The following is a 15,878-nucleotide window of genomic DNA, read 5'->3' as shown; positions in this document are numbered from 1 at the left end:
TCGATTGATTCGTGCCTTATCAACTTGCCCTATAGCTTGCGGTTCAAAATGGTTGTATAGGTGAAGTCTCCGAGAAATACCGACAATGAAGCGGATCGGTGACGGTCATGATGATCAGACCAGTATCACCACCACATTATAAGTGGACGCAGTCGATTCGTCGCTGAAACCAGTTGCCTTACAGTTCTGCCTTGAACACGTTCGGTATAGTAGCGGGACCAACCGGGGATAGGTGCCGTGAGTTGTGATCACGCACGCCAGTAACCCGTTGTAGCTCAAGCAGGCAGGATCATGCGTTACGTGTGGTTTGCCGTGGTATATCTGTACGGTGCTCAGTGGTACGGTGAAGCCGTTGGCCAGCAATCCTGCCGCACGCCCGATCATCGCGATGGTGTCTGTATCCCGCTGAAGGACTGCAATAGTATTCAGGAAAACTTCTTCAGCTCCGATCGGGTGCTTTCTGAGGACGAGATTGATTTTCTGAACCAGCTGCGCTGCCAATCAACGCCATCGGTAACAATTTGCTGCCCCGATAACGTCCTCACGCTCAATCGCAACGTGACCGCTCCGGCGACCAACGATTTGCCAAGCTTGAAGAATTTCGAATGTGGACTGGAACCGCTTGTTTCTAAGATCGTTGGAGGCAGTGAAACGAGCCTGGACGAGTTTCCCTGGTATGCGCTGCTTCAGTACGAATCGAAAAAGGGCATCCGGGAGTTCAAGTGTGGTGGATCGTTAATCAACCAACGTTACGTGCTGACGGCTGCTCACTGTCTTGCGAACAAGAAGCTCGACGATGGCGAGCGGCTGTAAGTTTTGCTCAAACCGAACGGAACGAAACGAAGACGCCGAAAAACGCCGAAATGCCTTTTCCTTGCTTTGCTTATCAACAGAGTAAACGTGCGGCTTGGAGACCACAACACGGAAACCGACGAAGACTGCAACGAAGACTTTTGCGCGGATCCCGTGCAGGACTTTGGCTTCGAGCGGCTCATCGTCCACGAGCTGTACGAGAAGAATGGCAAAACGCAGCACCACGATATCGCGTTGATCCGGCTGGATCGAGACGTCAAGATGAGTAACTACGTTTCGCCGGTGTGCCTGCCACCGGCAGACTTTGTCCCGACGGCCAGCAACAGCAACATAACGGTCGTCGGATTTGGACACACGGGAAGAAGAAGTATGTAACTTCGGCTCTCTGCGCACACCTCCGTCGCTGGCAAACAGGCTAACATTGCGTGCTTTTTCATTCCGATCCCGTCTTTTGTTTAGAGCATAGTGGCATCAAGTTGAAGGCGCAATTTCCGGTGTTCGATCAGCAGGAGTGCGACAGGAAGTGGGCAACCGTGCCAATCACAGGGCAGCAGCTGTGTGCCGGTGGAATTTTCGGTATCGATAGCTGCACCGGAGATTCCGGTGGACCGCTGATGACGCAACGGCCCTTCTGGATCCAGGAGGGCATCGTTTCGTACGGCAACCAGTGTGCCCTTGAGGGATGGCCCGGGATCTACACACGAGTGTCGTCGTATATGGACTGGATTAGGGCGCAGATACGAGCCGGTTAGCGAGTGCTCAACAGTGGAAAGTTGAAAAACAGCATACCATCACCAGCTACCTGAGCTACAGCACGGATACGAAAATTACCAGCAAGTACTTTAGTCTAAAACGTTCCTTCACTATCCATGCAGTCGAAATGGCAATTATGAAACGAAATACATCAAACGATCGTCTCCTCTCTATTAGTTTTGAGATTTATTCAAACTAGACTAGAACCTGGCACCCAACTGGTCAAACATGCTGGTGTGCGCTATTGATTCAGCTTCAGAGCATGAAATCGTTGTTGTACGGCTGAGTAATTACAGGGAAAGTTGAAGCAATCCCTTGCCAGTGGACAGATAAAATTTACCAAATCAATTGCCAACACCGATACCGATGGGAGTGGTGCACAAAATACCGTTACCAGCGTCTATCTCTTATTCATGCGCCTGTTTCGTTCTCCTTTTATGCTTTGCGTCGACAATAACGTTATGTGGGTTTTCTGTTGTTGATAGCACTGGCGCACTCTGATTGCACTCGGGCTCGTGAGTTGTGATTGAAATAAAACTAACTCCCAACAACGAACCAAGGCCTCGTCTGCTGGCTGTTGCTGGCCAAGCAAATGGATAACGTATTGCGTTTCACCAGTGCCGGTTTCCACAATCTCGGATTCGGGCTTGCCAACATTTGCCCGCTCGGTCTAACGATCTTCTCCTACTCGCTTCTACAAAAAACAAAACATTGAAAGAAATTTCTGGAAAATTTCCGCAGTAAAGCGCTTCTTTTTAGGAATGTTCCACAACGAGCTTCTTCAGCTAAAGGTGCGTGAACGTTGAAGGATGCGTGAACGTTGAACCTGCGTATAACGCCAGCGTGAAACCAGTTTGTCCGCTTGTGCCAAAAATAGATATCGCTGCTATATTTAGCGGCATGAAATTGCCTCCATGCAGGTTTTGGGTTGTGCATAAATTTGCATCATTAATGGATTTTAATTATTGGACCAGCTGCCAGCCCCACAAGATAAGAGCGGCACCACAAGTGGGAAACGTTCCTTTGGAATCCAGCAATCAATCACATGGCAGCACACGGTAGGTTAAAGGGCTCATCATCCACTTTGGGCCGATTGCTTGCCGGTACGCTGGACAGTGCGGAAAGCACGCAAAAATATAAACAAACCCACCGTCGTGCACCGCTAGAGCATAATCTACTTGACCCTGATCCGTTGGCAGTGGTGGGGAAATTCCATCAATCCCGGACAAAAATTCCCAGCCGAAGCGAAGATCAGGTCCATGGCACGGGGGTCAACCCGAGCTGTAGTTGCCCCCACCCAGTGTACTGCCCATCGGCACCGATCACGTACAGCCACTATATGCTGTACTTTCCAGCCGGATGGGCAATGACAACGCAAGATGGGCCGCAAGGCTTGGGTGTAATTGTTGAGCATAGACGACACACCAGCGCGACGGTACACGTTTCTTCGCTGCTGCTGTTCCAAAACATCCAACTTCGGATCCAGATCTTTGAGTTCCCGTAGCGATGTGATCGCGGTGTGCGTGCTAACGCCCGCGTACCGTTATCATCCCCCGTATTGCGAAATAGACACCCTTCCCCCGCCGGGGGTGCGGCATACAGGGACCCAAGGGCGATCGATGAAGCTCCAGTCACGAAGATGTCACGCAGCCTCTCTCGTGTCTATTTATTTGGATAAAACATTTGTGCAGAGCAGACGACATCGAGAGCGATCCGTCGGCGGAGTGAAACACACACTGAGCAGATCACCGGAACGTGCGTCTTCGCGTCGGATCTTTATCATCCCCCTCATCCCCATGTGCCCTCCCGCGGTGGGAGCCACTCACTACGAATACAGACGCGAAGCAGCCGCACCGCGAGATCGGTTCGATGATCGAAGCAGAACTCGCGATCGCCCGTGCTAGTCTGGTGCGTGCGTGCTGACCAGCTGTTGTGTGTTGGGGTGCGCTCTCGTCGTGTGTGACGGCAACTCACCACCATCCGTCACTGCATTCGTGTTGTTCGCTTTCGCCCTCGTCGTCGTGTTGGGTGTTGATTATGTTGATCAAACTTCCCCGTGGCCACGAGCGAGATCTTGCACCGCGAAGACGCGGTACGCGCGCTGAAGGCGAGCATCAGCGCTTTATCAGCTACTCGCGCCCGATCGCCGTTCTAGTCGATCGCGAGTAGTGCTCTGGGCAGGATCATTATAATGGCGAGTTCCGCAGCAGTCCGATCGTGGCGCGTTGTTGCGTTGCTGTTTAGCGGGTGTGCGGTGCTGTTGTTGTCGTGCGTGCCAACATGTGGAATTGCCGGTGCTCGAGCGGACGAGGCGTCCTCGGGTAAGATCTCGATCTCGGGCACAGCATCCGAACCATTTCCGGTCTGCAGGCAGGCTGGCAGACCTGCCAGGGGACAGGCTGCTGGCGACCGTCAACTCGATCGCTCGATCACACTCGATCATGTCTTGCAGGGGAAGAGCGGCCAGTCTGGGAGACGATCGAAGTTTGCCCCATACCGAACGAAGACAGCCCCGGTGAGTGCCGGCCGTCGGTTTCCTGCGCTGCCTACACCAAAATCAACGACGTGTCCAGCGCGGCATCGGTCGAAAGGATCAGCTTCATCAAGCAGATCCAGTGCAATGGTACGGACAATGTACCGTACGTCTGCTGTCCCCGCGGTAGCAGCTCTTACGTGTAAGTATCCGCGGAACATTCCGCTCCTCGTGCCAACCCGCGCACGACGGTACATTCCACGGCGATGTACAGCCCCCGCGGGCAGGGGAAGTTCCTAATGCAGGCGCCCAGGTGGTTAGCAACGCGTGAAGTACCGCAGTGACGCAAAACCGCAAGCCGGTCCGTCTTCAGGGGACGCACACGAGATGTAATTAACTGTCGGGCAACGTGAGCTCTCTCGCCGGTGCGCCGGTGCGCCGGTGCGCCGGTGCGCCGGTGCGCCGGTGCGCCGGTACTTTGCAAAATGCCCGCCAAATCCCAATTGCCGTTCCTCCTCGTTCTGGGAGGGCATCAAGCGCTAACGCCCACTTTGCGCTCGTGGCTAGGAGCCACCGTTCTGACCATAGTTGGTGCTAATGGTCGTGTGCTTTCTAAGAAGAGCCTCAACGATAGCCACCAGATTGCGTGACGTGACGCACAAAATTGCTAGGCGCTGAGGGAAGTGTAGCAGCGACGCGAAGACGCGGGAGAAGAAGTGAGAACACTGACTCATCCGACACCAGGATGGCGCAGGCCTTTCGGGCACGCCCTCGGGCAACTCCTTCCTCGCGCCAAGCGCAACAGTGTCGGCTTGTGACGCATGTCCGCTGTTCCTGTTGTACGCTCTGCGCTGCTTGTTGAACCGTTTTGCCACCGCTAATGAGGGGCGCAAAGAACGCCAACCACCGATGGTGGTGGTGATGCATTTGGTAGTCAAATGGACCGCAGCGCAACGCCAACGGACATAATGCTTTCACTGTTCTGCTGATGACGCCAACGTTAGACCTTTACTCGCGGTCAGAGAAATTACATATGGAAGCGACGACGCACTACATTGCTTCACCCTTTCCTGTCCTGTGGCGAACCGTTCTTGGGATGATCTGTATGATCCGCCGCCCGTCACCCGTTATCGGAATGCTCGGAAATTCGGAGAAGCCGGTCAGCCAATGTCACAACAATGCGTTGATTACCAAGTGATCGCCATTCCCGGTTCTGGGCTGATAAGCGGTTGATTATGGGTGGCGAAGCTGGAATGGGCTTGGGAAACGGCGGAGAACCCAGCGTTTGAATGGCCTTTTTTTTCCTTCCAGGCAACCGTTTATGAACGAAACCGCCAGCCACAAGAACCGGATTGCTAGCCGGTTGGCGTTCGATCCCGATACCTGCGGTCTCCAGTCGTACATGGCGAAGATACGCGGTGGTACGCTGGCCGAGATCGATGAGTTCCCGTGGATGGCGATGCTACTGTACGAGCGTGGTATGTAGTTCCGTTTGATCCGAGGGGTTTGTCTGCCAAAAAAAAAAAACAACCACCGTCACCTTCTCACCTTCGGTTTGCTTTCGCCCAATCAACCACCAGAGAACCAACCGCTGACGCAGGCCTGCGGGGGATCACTGATAAGCCGCACGTACGTCGTAACAGCTGCCCACTGCGTGACCGGCCGGAACGTGGAGAACAGCAATGGGAAGCTGTAAGTACGGATACCTTAGCGTGCCCGTCGAAAGTCGCGCCCTAAATTCCTAATCAATCTTTGTTCTTTCCTTGTTCTAACCGTTCGGCAGGAAGTACGTGCGATTGCGGGAGTACAACGTCCACACCGACCCGGACTGTGTGGTGGAGAATGATGTGAAGGACTGTTCGGAGGATAAGCTCGATCTGCCGCCACAGGAGATCATCGCGCATCCGGACTACAATCCGAGCACGCAGCGCAATGACATCGCACTCATCCGCATCGAACAGACACCGCCGTATTCGGACTTTCTGCGAGCAATCTGTCTGCCGACCAGGAACGTCGACAGTCTTGTCGTTCCGGGCCAGAAGCTTAGCGTGTCCGGTTGGGGCCGTACGGATATGTGTGAGTGATGGTCGTGATAGTGGTTGGCTAGTTGTTCTACCTTCTAATCTGCTTCCTTCTTCTTTTTGCAGTTCAGGAAAAGCTCGGACCGAATGCGCTCAGTCCGATCAAGCTGAAGCTTAGCTTGCCCTACATGGAACGGGACCGGTGCACCAAAACGTTCCGCCCCTGGAACTACATGCTGACGGAGGGTCAGCTTTGCGCGGGGGGTGAGAAGGCCAAGGATACGTGTGCCGGTGACAGTGGATCACCGCTGATGAACTTCGACATAAAGAGGGGCCAATGGTTCATCAGTGGTATCGTGAGCATCGGTGTGCGTAACTGTGGCGTCGAGGGGCTGCCCGGTGTCTACACGAACGTGTACCACTATCTGCCCTGGATACGGAAGTACGTTCAGTCGTCGTAAACGGTACATCCTGTCCAATCATCCCGGCATCGTCGAACGTTGACCGTCAGGAACGCTAGTCGAGGCTAGCGTGTAGTGTGGTTCACCTTTATTTTTTTTTAGTGAAATATTCTTTTTAGGTAAAATGGGAAATATATATATGTATGTGTGTATGTAGATTACTGTGTCTCTAATCGGTGTCGCTCGACGATACAGCGCCCATACAGCATCTGAGCAGAGTGCTCAGGAACCTACAACTCGAGGTTTTACTTTCACTCCACTTGGCCCCGAAACACACTCCTTGAATCGAATGCGCTCCAGCTCCTACACGCTCGCCATTAAGGGCTCGAGTTAGCGAGCATCCCGTGGTGCGTCCTGTAACGGCATGCCGAGCGAACCTTGCACCACACAGCATCACAACAACGGGGCCCGTCCTTGGCATCATGGCTGATGAAAAGCGTCTCGCAGGCGGCCAGTCGGTCGGCCCAACAAACAACAACAACGGCTGCTGCTCCTGAAACGGTACAAGGTCCTGACCTACGGGGCCCAGCGTGAGTAAAAGATGTGCCCTGCACGTTGTTACGCCAGGGCAGGAGCGTGATCAGGGTCAAATCCGGGGCCTAACGCCACCCGGTGAGCTTTCGCCTTGCGTTAGATCCGGTGAGGCGTTACTCAACTCTCCTTGCCAATGCACTCAATGTGCGACCAGCGAAAGTAGGTTAGATGCTGGCAGGAATTGCAATGGGTCAGGCTGGCTAAACAGCTGGAACCCGCCAATTTGAGGCGCAATGTTTTTCCCATGATTTATATGATTCCTCCAGTCGCCTGGCGTGTTCCATGGGATGAAGTGTGTATGCGGTCAAGCTTAGGGAAGGAAGGCGTTATAGATTGAATCATGTGGCTGCTAGTTCCCAAAGCAAAAGGACGTTTAGTGTGAAGAATTAAAGCATTTATTTTTTTTTTAATCCGATGAAGTTGTTGGCACCGTTTCGAAACTTTACAAGCAGCAAGCATCAGGCTAATGTCTACTAGAGCTCATGCACATGATTCCATGCGATCAGGAATGTTTGATTTTACGAACACGTTTAGTTTAATATTTTATTGTAAATTGATTATTCTGTTCAAATGGCTCTAGATCTGCTGACGCTGCTGGTTTGGAGTGAGATTTGATACAGTTCTTTTGACAATCATGTAACAACTAATTAAGGTAATTGAAATTCGTATTCAAACAACTCAATGTTCAAACTTGATTATTAAAGTACCTCATTTTACCTGTACCGTTGGAATATTATTTCAGTAATATCTCAATAATGTTGAGCGAAACCGAATGTACCTGCCAAACAGTAATCTAATCATGTTATCCCTCTTCTATGCTCCAGTTTGTACATTCCAACGTTGCGAAACTAGGACCGAAACCAAAGGTTTTAACCCAGGCTTTAATGTAAACGGAAAGCGACAGTACAAATCTGGTTGCTACTCAACAGAATGGCCAACTGCCTGGTCCAGTGTAAAGCAAAGTACCTTCCACACACCAGCCTGTAAACCAGCAATCCAAAACCGATGTCCAAACATTTCGGCCAGTTAGTAAACACTGTCCCGTTACTGAGCGAACCCTCCTTCGATTGTCTATTTTTCAATTTCAATCAAAAGCCCCTGTCCCAACAGTTCCTTCCCTTTCCCTGCAACCCCTCTCCGAGATTCCCCCACGGACTACCAGGTCCACTGGTGGTTCTGTAAATCTTCTCCAACTACGCGTTGCATGTGCTGAAGAAGGCATCTTCATCAGCATGATTACTGGGCGGTAAAACGGTAGGCCAGTAAACGGTAGCTGGCTGACCAGCTCCCGGTAACGCAACAGCATGCCTTGACCAACGGCTACCGGTCCCGCTGTTGCCATGGGTACGGTTGACTGGAGTTTATCGATTCTCGTCAACCGGAATGGATGAATGAATGGATGTCTCTCCTTCCACCAGCGTCTACTGGATGGCGTCTCTTCAGAAGCGAATCGTCTCAACATAAACACACTGCACACTGTGATGATGCAAAGAGAGCGAGGAATGGGAGGAGCGTCGAGGACATCGTCAAGGAAAGTAAATTAATCTAGATGAAACCTTTTGCAATGCGACCACCCTTCCCCTCCCTACCGACTCTCCCTAGCCGGTAGTCCACTATCCATTTGAGATGGACATTGGTAACCTCACGCACACGCACGCCAGCTGCCCCTTGGAAACCAAGCATTGGAAATGGAAACGACGTGGAAACGGCGGAGAAAATAGAACTGTAATTATGTGTCCCACGTGGAAACGACGTCGACGTAGCTGGTGGGACACCAGGCAGGACCAACCAGGCAGGCCGGTCTCGAGGCCTCGTTCACCCACCATTTTCCTGTGCCCACCACACCGACAATGCCCGGGGGAGTATGTCACTACATCGTTTTTCCAATCAATTTCTCACGATTAGCAACGAACCACCACCGTGAACCAGTCCAGTGCTGGTGTGCGCTGCGTGCACGGCAGGAAGGGGCAATTTTTTTTTTGTTGGATTCCTTTTCCTTTTTTATTGTTGTTGTCGTTACCGCTCCCACACGTCCCACACTGAAGAAGCGACTGCTCTCCATCATTATGTTTCATTTGCTGGAAATTGATAATGAATTAGATGAACGACGAGTACGAGACCGAGGTGAGTGAGGGTCGCGGGCGGTAAAAAAGCGTGTCCGGAGTCGGGTGGTGGTCACGTGTCCCCGGGTACGGTTGAAGTGGACCTGACAGAATGGTTCTCCGCACTCGGCACAGTGAGATCGACGGTTCTGATTTGTGAAGCGCCACTAATACCACACTTGAGCACATTATTCTGTCCATCGAGACCAACCTCTGAGAAGATGCTGTCCAAATGGCTTCTCCTCCTTTGCCTCCAAACTGAAATGAACTGAAGAGCCTAGCCAAGGCACCTTGTTGCTTCGATGGAGCTGTCGAATGGACCTGACGATAACGATACGATGATTCACGTTTATCCGGACCGCTAGGAAGCGAAACCGGATTACAGAAGTTTGCGCTAAGTGAGTTAGCAAAACTACTGGCATCCCAATCAGCATCCCAATTAGCACCGAGATCACCGTGGCTGGCCGTGGCGGTAAACATTCACCAGCTAGCCGTGAGACCAGCCGGTCCGGCGCTCTTCTCTCGGTGAGAAGATCCGCTTGTTTCCGTTCGAAAACTTCGACACCACGGTTCCTCGAATCGCTGGCTGGTTGTCCGTTGTTAAATAGAAAATTTGATAAATTTAATTACACCAATAATCTTCTCACATTTCACGATGGAGAGAGTGGCCACCGCAACGGGCAGCATCCCGGCAGTAGCCGCAGCGCTTAAGCTTCACTTTCTCTGTGTCCTGGAGTTGCGGGCAAAGGTTTCAGGCGTGGCGAGTAAAAGGATCAAATTACGGCTAACGAGACAACGGACGCGACGTGGCAGCGAGCATCACTCTCCTCAAGATCTCATCCCAGAGGCTGGCCAGTGTGTTGGTCAGTTTCGGGGTACCGAAAGGGTCACACCGAGGGTTCGCGTACCGTACATCTTTCAAAGGACCGGTATCGGTGCCCATAAAAGATGGATAAGGGATGGAAGCGAAGAAAGAACTGAAAAGGTATCCCTTGGGGGGTTTAGCGTACGCACCACCGGCCGAGGGATATCCGGTTCAATGGTGGCGCTTTTGTTTGCATTTTAAAATGCGGCCAACCATCCTACGGTCCAGGGATGGTTACCAGGCCAACTACCAGGCTACCGGGGTTGGCTATCGTCCGAAAGGCACGAGTGTCCTACCGGCGATAACGAGATCAGAGCGCGATGTGGCGTTCACACATCGGACAGCATGCGATGCGGTGCCATGGTAACGCACGCATAAATTATCTCCGGTCGGAGCGCGCACAGGCACGGCGCTTGCTCGGAGTCTATAAATTGAAAAATATTATTATGATTGAATCTTAGACGTTCGCCTTTTGCGTCCTCACGTCCTTCCATGGTCTGGTTTTGGGTCCATTGGCCATCAGAATCCCGAAACCAGAAGGGATACTGTGCTTCGCAAACAACGCAGGAGCGCGAAAATTGTTCCAGCGATTACCATCACCCTGACCGAGTGGCCATTGGCTTAGAGGAGGGGATTTGTTTAGAGAGATTAAATCGATAACGACAGCCCTCGAGAAAGACGAGAACGGAGAACGTGTACGCTGACCAAGCGAACCATCGCTGAAGAACGGAAAACTCGCGAATGCCCGCACTCTGATCCTGTTTAATGGTAAACCCTGCTGGCCAGTATCGTAGACCGTGACAACATTTCCTGTTGCGCTTATCCCAGGGAGCGTATGTGGTGCAATCCTCGCGAGAGGATGGAAAAATAAATAAAAAAACAGCACCGCCTGGTGGTGTGGAAAAACAGAGCAGCGATTTTCCGCGATTCTTTGTACATGAACTGAATGCCCGGTGCGTGTGCGATATGATGTGCGTTATTTTTACAGATGCTACTGTTAATCGGCAGATGCTGGGATCTGAAAAACCAACGCACATCACGTGATCGCGAGCAACGGCATCAGACTGGGCAGCCGGGCGATGCTTTCGCAATCACTGTTTGCCGAATTCAACGGCTGAACGATCGGTCCCTTTGGTGTTTCATATAATAGCTGTCATTAACAGCAGATTACAAAGCTATTGCCATGTTAAGATGGAGCGAGGTTGTTGTAAGGGGAGAGGATGGAGGGGCCAAAATCCGAATTAAGATAGGCCACCCCCGAATCGGTTTCAGCTAGTATGCTGCATGCTTTTAATTTAATCCACCCGTAACCCTTAGATGTTCAGGAAGGTTTTAGAAAGAAGGAACTTTAATTATGCAAGTGATCCACAGGCTAACAGCGATTCGATTGCTCAGCCGCTTATTTCACCACGTTGTGTAATAAATGTATCAGTTCGGAATCAAATTTTGCTATTACGTTTTTTAGGATCACTACTTTATGTGTACTGACTTTTAACATTCCATTCCACGTATGAGAATGTCTGATCCAGAGTTGTTTAAACATTTGTAAACTACAAAACTGCGCAGTATTGTTGTTCCTGAACCTTCAGGCATCGTTCAACTGCAAAATAAACGAAAACTTCAATTATTCCATCTATTTTATGCTGTACATTTATTTGTTCTATTCTATAGTCTTTTCCATTAAAAGTTAAATATATTGTTGTTGGCTTTAAAGTACTTTACTTTTCAAGGTTTTTCATGATTACAATTACACTTGTTTTAGACACCGATGAAGTCATAAAATTCATTTAAAATCGTGTCACATTTTAGAACAAATACTCGCGGTTCAATACCGTTGCCAAAACGGTTCGCCAAGAGTTAATCACACGTTTCGTTCTGCATCGTTTCGTTTGGCAGGCCGACAAGAAGAGTGCCGGCCAGCCAGCCAGCCAGCCAGCCAACCAACCAGTGGAGTCTGTTTATTTTCGCTGCTTCTTCATCAATGAAGTCCGGTCCGCTCGAATCGCCCGACGATGGCGAATGTTGTTGTGTCCGATCTGGCGCCCCCCTGCCTGCTGTTGGCCGTGTTTTGTCAAAGCGCAACGTTTGACGTTCGCCGTTGGCCACCACCGAATGATTCGATCGAACCCTCGCACAGTACCATTCCCGACACGATCGTGCGCGCCACGCCGGCAAGCCAAGCAACCAAGAATGGAGCATCAGCACCACGACATCACGGACGCTGGCCATCGTACGCCAGAACGCGCCTCGCGTGCTCACACTTCTTCACAAACAAAGACAGCTGATCGTGAATCATCGTCGTTGGATGGGCACTTAACCGGTGCTCAGCGAAGGTGTTACATCTGTGGCGATCGTTGGTTTGCCTCGGAACCGGAACTGGACCATCACCTCGATCGGCGCCACGCTGGCGATCTGTTGCCGTACCGGTGCGCGACCTGTGGTGTCGATGGCTTCGTACCGATCCGATCGATGCGCGCTATAAATAGACACTTCGGACTGCACGACATCCAGGAGCGGCCGCACGGTTGTGATCTCTGTGCGTTGCGTTTCCGCACCGAACGCAATCTGCAATCGCACCGCCGTCTCTACCATGCCGGTGGTGAGCGAAATGTGAAAATGGACATTCCGGTGACATCGGATACGCAGCAGCAGCAGCAGCAACAGCAACATCGTCTTCATCGGCTCCATCAATCAGTACTGCGTCAGCAGCAACAGCAACAGCAGCAGAAGCGTCGATCACCGGCAGATTGGCGACGGTTCCAGTGTTGCCACTGTGGCGCCATTTATAGTGCCCGGAATGCGCTGAAACGCCACGAGAACACGCACACCCTCGGGGTGACGTATGCGTGCCGGGAATGTGGCAAAATATTCGCCAAACTCGACTGCCTCACGCAGCACACCCGCATCCACAGCCGTACACGACCGTACGGTTGTGAGCTGTGCGGCAAAACGTTCATCCAGCTTGGCCATCTGCGTATCCACATGCGAGGGCACACCGGTGAACGGCCACATGTCTGTGCCATCTGCAATCGAGGCTTTCGGCACAAGCAGGCCCTTACGGTGCACGGGCGGATCCATTCCGGTGTCAAACCGTTCCGGTGTGTCGTGTGTGAGATTAGCTTCACCGATGCCAGCACACTCCGGAAGCACGGTGCCGTCCATCGAAAAGGAGCTCGGACGTCCGTCAGCGACAACAGATAGATCGATCGGCATCGGTTGATCGGCTTGAAGCAGTCACTTTGGCTAATGGGCTGATGAGGAGAAACATCTTCATCTCGCCAAAAGAAATCCCCATACCAGATTGTGCATGTGTTTGTGAGTGTTTGATTAAATACGATTTAAATTCCAATCGACCGCCAGCCGGATAATGCTAATGCATTCTCCTTCCGCAATGGTCGAGCACAGCGACCACGGAGAGTTCTTCTTGCTGCTGCTTGTATCTTTCTGAACTGAACAAACGGCAATCGTATTGCGGTGAAATGGAATTAGTTTAAGAATAGACACCGGAGCGTGTGTGCGAGCGAAGGCTAAACTCCATGGACCGTGGCCGCAGCTCATGAAGCAAACTAAGGAAAGTGATGCAGAAGGAAAACTCTTTCTCGCGGCTCTAGCTGCCGTGTGTTTTCATTCACAGAAGTGCCCGTCTGTTTTACCATCATGCTCCGTTGCTCCTACCCACAACACTACTTCATCTTCAACCCCCAATCGAATGGTCACCAGAGTGTCGGGAGTGTCTCCGCGTGCAACGGTTGGAACGGTGCCATCATGGTGCACGGATGTTCGCATTAGCGAACGAGACGTTGACGAATCGTGCATCGTTGGCATGCGCGAATCGGAACGGTTTGACCAAGGTTGACCGCGCGAGATGCTATCGGCGCAGTAGCCCCGGGGGGAACTGCTGAATGTCGGCGAGAGAAAGAGAGAGGGGGTTTTGTAGTGTTTGGTAAAGTGGTTAGCGCTTCCTGAGGCACGATGGATGGAACGTCTCGTGTTTTGTTATCGTGTGGTGCAAGTTTAGCTTGATGAATCTTTACTGGGAACACAAGATTCGCGCAGTGGGAGACCAAACGTTTGTAAATGTTGTGACCGAATGGCCTATGTATACGTCCATTTAACGTTAAATGTGCTACCACTCGCAATGCAATAAACATCCTTTATACCACAAACCCACTGTTTCAATTCGATTCTGGTTTTACCATGATCTCGCATGGCAGGTGATCTCCTCAGCGCTGCGTGTTTTCCGTTCTCCGAGTTCTCCGAAATGTTCTCTTTGTCGTCCACGCCCACGCCCACACTTTGAAATCGCCCACTGAGTTTAGTTACTATGCATTTGCCAACAGGTTACACGCCTATTGAGTGAATATGCGGTAAACGAATGCAATATGCAAGTAGAATTGACGAGCAAATGCATAAAATTTTATTTTTATGTGACAGAAATGGCAAAAAACAGGAACTGAGCATTACATTTCTTAATCCATTTATTTCCTATTAATTTCCTAACAAATGGCTTATGACTAATATCACCTGGTTCTTTACACTTTTATTCTAGGTGCATTCCATTCGGGGCTTTTTTTATGATGTTAGAAGCAATGATTTGATGACTCATTCACGTGGTTACTTTTGTAAATCACATTTTAAATATCGCTGTGATCAGATGATCTCATCGCGTGCAACGTCACATTACCATTGAATTGACATTGCCTTCTGTTGTATGAATGTTTTGTTAGAGATTGTTAAATTTTAGTTAGAATACTTGAATACTAGGGAATAATCTGATTGTCGCTTTGTGTTAGATTTTGTTTCGATCATAATCAGCGTTCATACTGATCTGATCTTAGTGCCAATGCCAAACATAGAGCAGAGGGATCAACACATTTCTGCTGTAAGTATAATTCACATTTTTTTAAACATATATAAGGACGGACGAGCCGTATGTTTAGCATAATTCACATTTGATTTGATCAAAAAAGAGTATTCACTATCAGCCGGCCGCGTTGATGAAGTGATACCCTTTGTGCAACCACATTCATTCGAAATGTGCACCACGCACAACAAATGTGCCATAAGAAAGAGCATTATACTTTTCCATCCGTTTTAATGTACTCCTTTCATAACGATACTTTTGTGGTCTCTTTTCGGGGGAATTATGAAAAATGATCAACAGTACTTCAATACTTCAACAGCACCCCCTTTTTGCAAGAAACACCAGAGCCACACAGACCACACTGCCAGGAGTGCAGCATCGGTAACAAATTACGGAACGCTGGTCGGCAGCAAATTTGCATACGCATCAAACATCACTCACGTAGGGTATGTAGAGCCGGTGGCCAAATCCATCCATCGCACCCCTACACTCGAAACTGAACACGGGGAGATTAGGGAAAATCTGGGCCAACAGCTGTTTTTGGCGCAGCGCGTAATCGCGCGAATTCGGCCGAGTCAATTCCGGTCTCGAACCTCCGGCAGTCAATTTGTATCTGTCAGCAGCGCGGGACCCGGGGACGGTTTAATAACGCACCGCTCAACGGCAACACGTCGTCCTTGTTCCTTGTCCTTCCGAACCGGAAGTAGGTAGTTAGAACTCTATTATTCGCCGATAAATTAACATAATGCGCTGACAAATATTAACTTTCCGTCGTGCGCGGTTACTCTGGGGAAAGGCGCCAGTTCGCGCTTCCCAAGTGCGTTACCCTACGCGTGTTGTTTTTCCGTTTCATTTTTCGCGCAAATTGAGGTTGACCTGAATATGGCCGTACCATGGGCGGTAATGCATCACCGGGTGTGCGCGTAAACCGGCTCGTTCCAGGGTTGTTTGGTTGGTCCTTCCGGCAGGCTTGTGGCTGCCAGAATCCATTA

General features: G+C 50.7%; 2 protein-coding genes across 2 annotated transcripts; both read left to right on the top strand.

Annotated features, from left to right (window-relative positions):
- The first annotated feature begins 183 nt into the window (after positions 1-183).
- On the top strand, positions 184-6,677 carry LOC126574715 (uncharacterized). Its single transcript, XM_050235065.1, has 10 exons — positions 184-809; positions 894-1,180; positions 1,273-1,560; positions 3,404-3,474; positions 3,722-3,887; positions 4,019-4,241; positions 5,351-5,517; positions 5,620-5,731; positions 5,823-6,115; positions 6,187-6,677. Exons 1-10 carry the CDS (start codon positions 292-294, stop codon positions 6,519-6,521), a joined length of 2,460 nt encoding a protein of 819 aa, XP_050091022.1. The 5' UTR covers positions 184-291; the 3' UTR covers positions 6,522-6,677.
- A 5,502-nt stretch (positions 6,678-12,179) lies between these two features.
- Positions 12,180-14,160, top strand: LOC126581825 (zinc finger protein 239-like). Its single transcript, XM_050245744.1, has one exon. It carries the CDS (start codon positions 12,213-12,215, stop codon positions 13,221-13,223), a length of 1,011 nt encoding a protein of 336 aa, XP_050101701.1. The 5' UTR covers positions 12,180-12,212; the 3' UTR covers positions 13,224-14,160.
- Positions 14,161-15,878: the final 1,718 nt, after the last annotated feature.

Source organism: Anopheles aquasalis, chromosome 2 (genome assembly GCF_943734665.1).
Source record: "Anopheles aquasalis chromosome 2, idAnoAquaMG_Q_19, whole genome shotgun sequence".
Taxonomy (NCBI): domain Eukaryota; kingdom Metazoa; phylum Arthropoda; class Insecta; order Diptera; family Culicidae; genus Anopheles; species Anopheles aquasalis.
This window is presented reverse-complemented; position numbering and strand designations above follow the sequence as displayed.

What these genes read in the sequence shown, in the direction of transcription:
- LOC126574715 (XM_050235065.1), top strand. Translation starts at nt 292, where the DNA reads ATGCGTTACGTGTGGTTTGCCGTGGTATATCTGTACGGTGCTCAGTGG. An exon ending in CGATCGCCCGTGCTAGTCTG is followed by an intron (nt 3,475 to 3,721) that starts GTGCGTGCGTGC and finishes TCGCCGTTCTAG; the next exon opens with TCGATCGCGAGTAGTGCTCT. An exon ending in GATGCTACTGTACGAGCGTG is followed by an intron (nt 5,518 to 5,619) that starts GTATGTAGTTCC and finishes ATCAACCACCAG; the next exon opens with AGAACCAACCGCTGACGCAG.
- LOC126581825 (XM_050245744.1), top strand. Translation starts at nt 12,213, where the DNA reads ATGGAGCATCAGCACCACGACATCACGGACGCTGGCCATCGTACGCCA.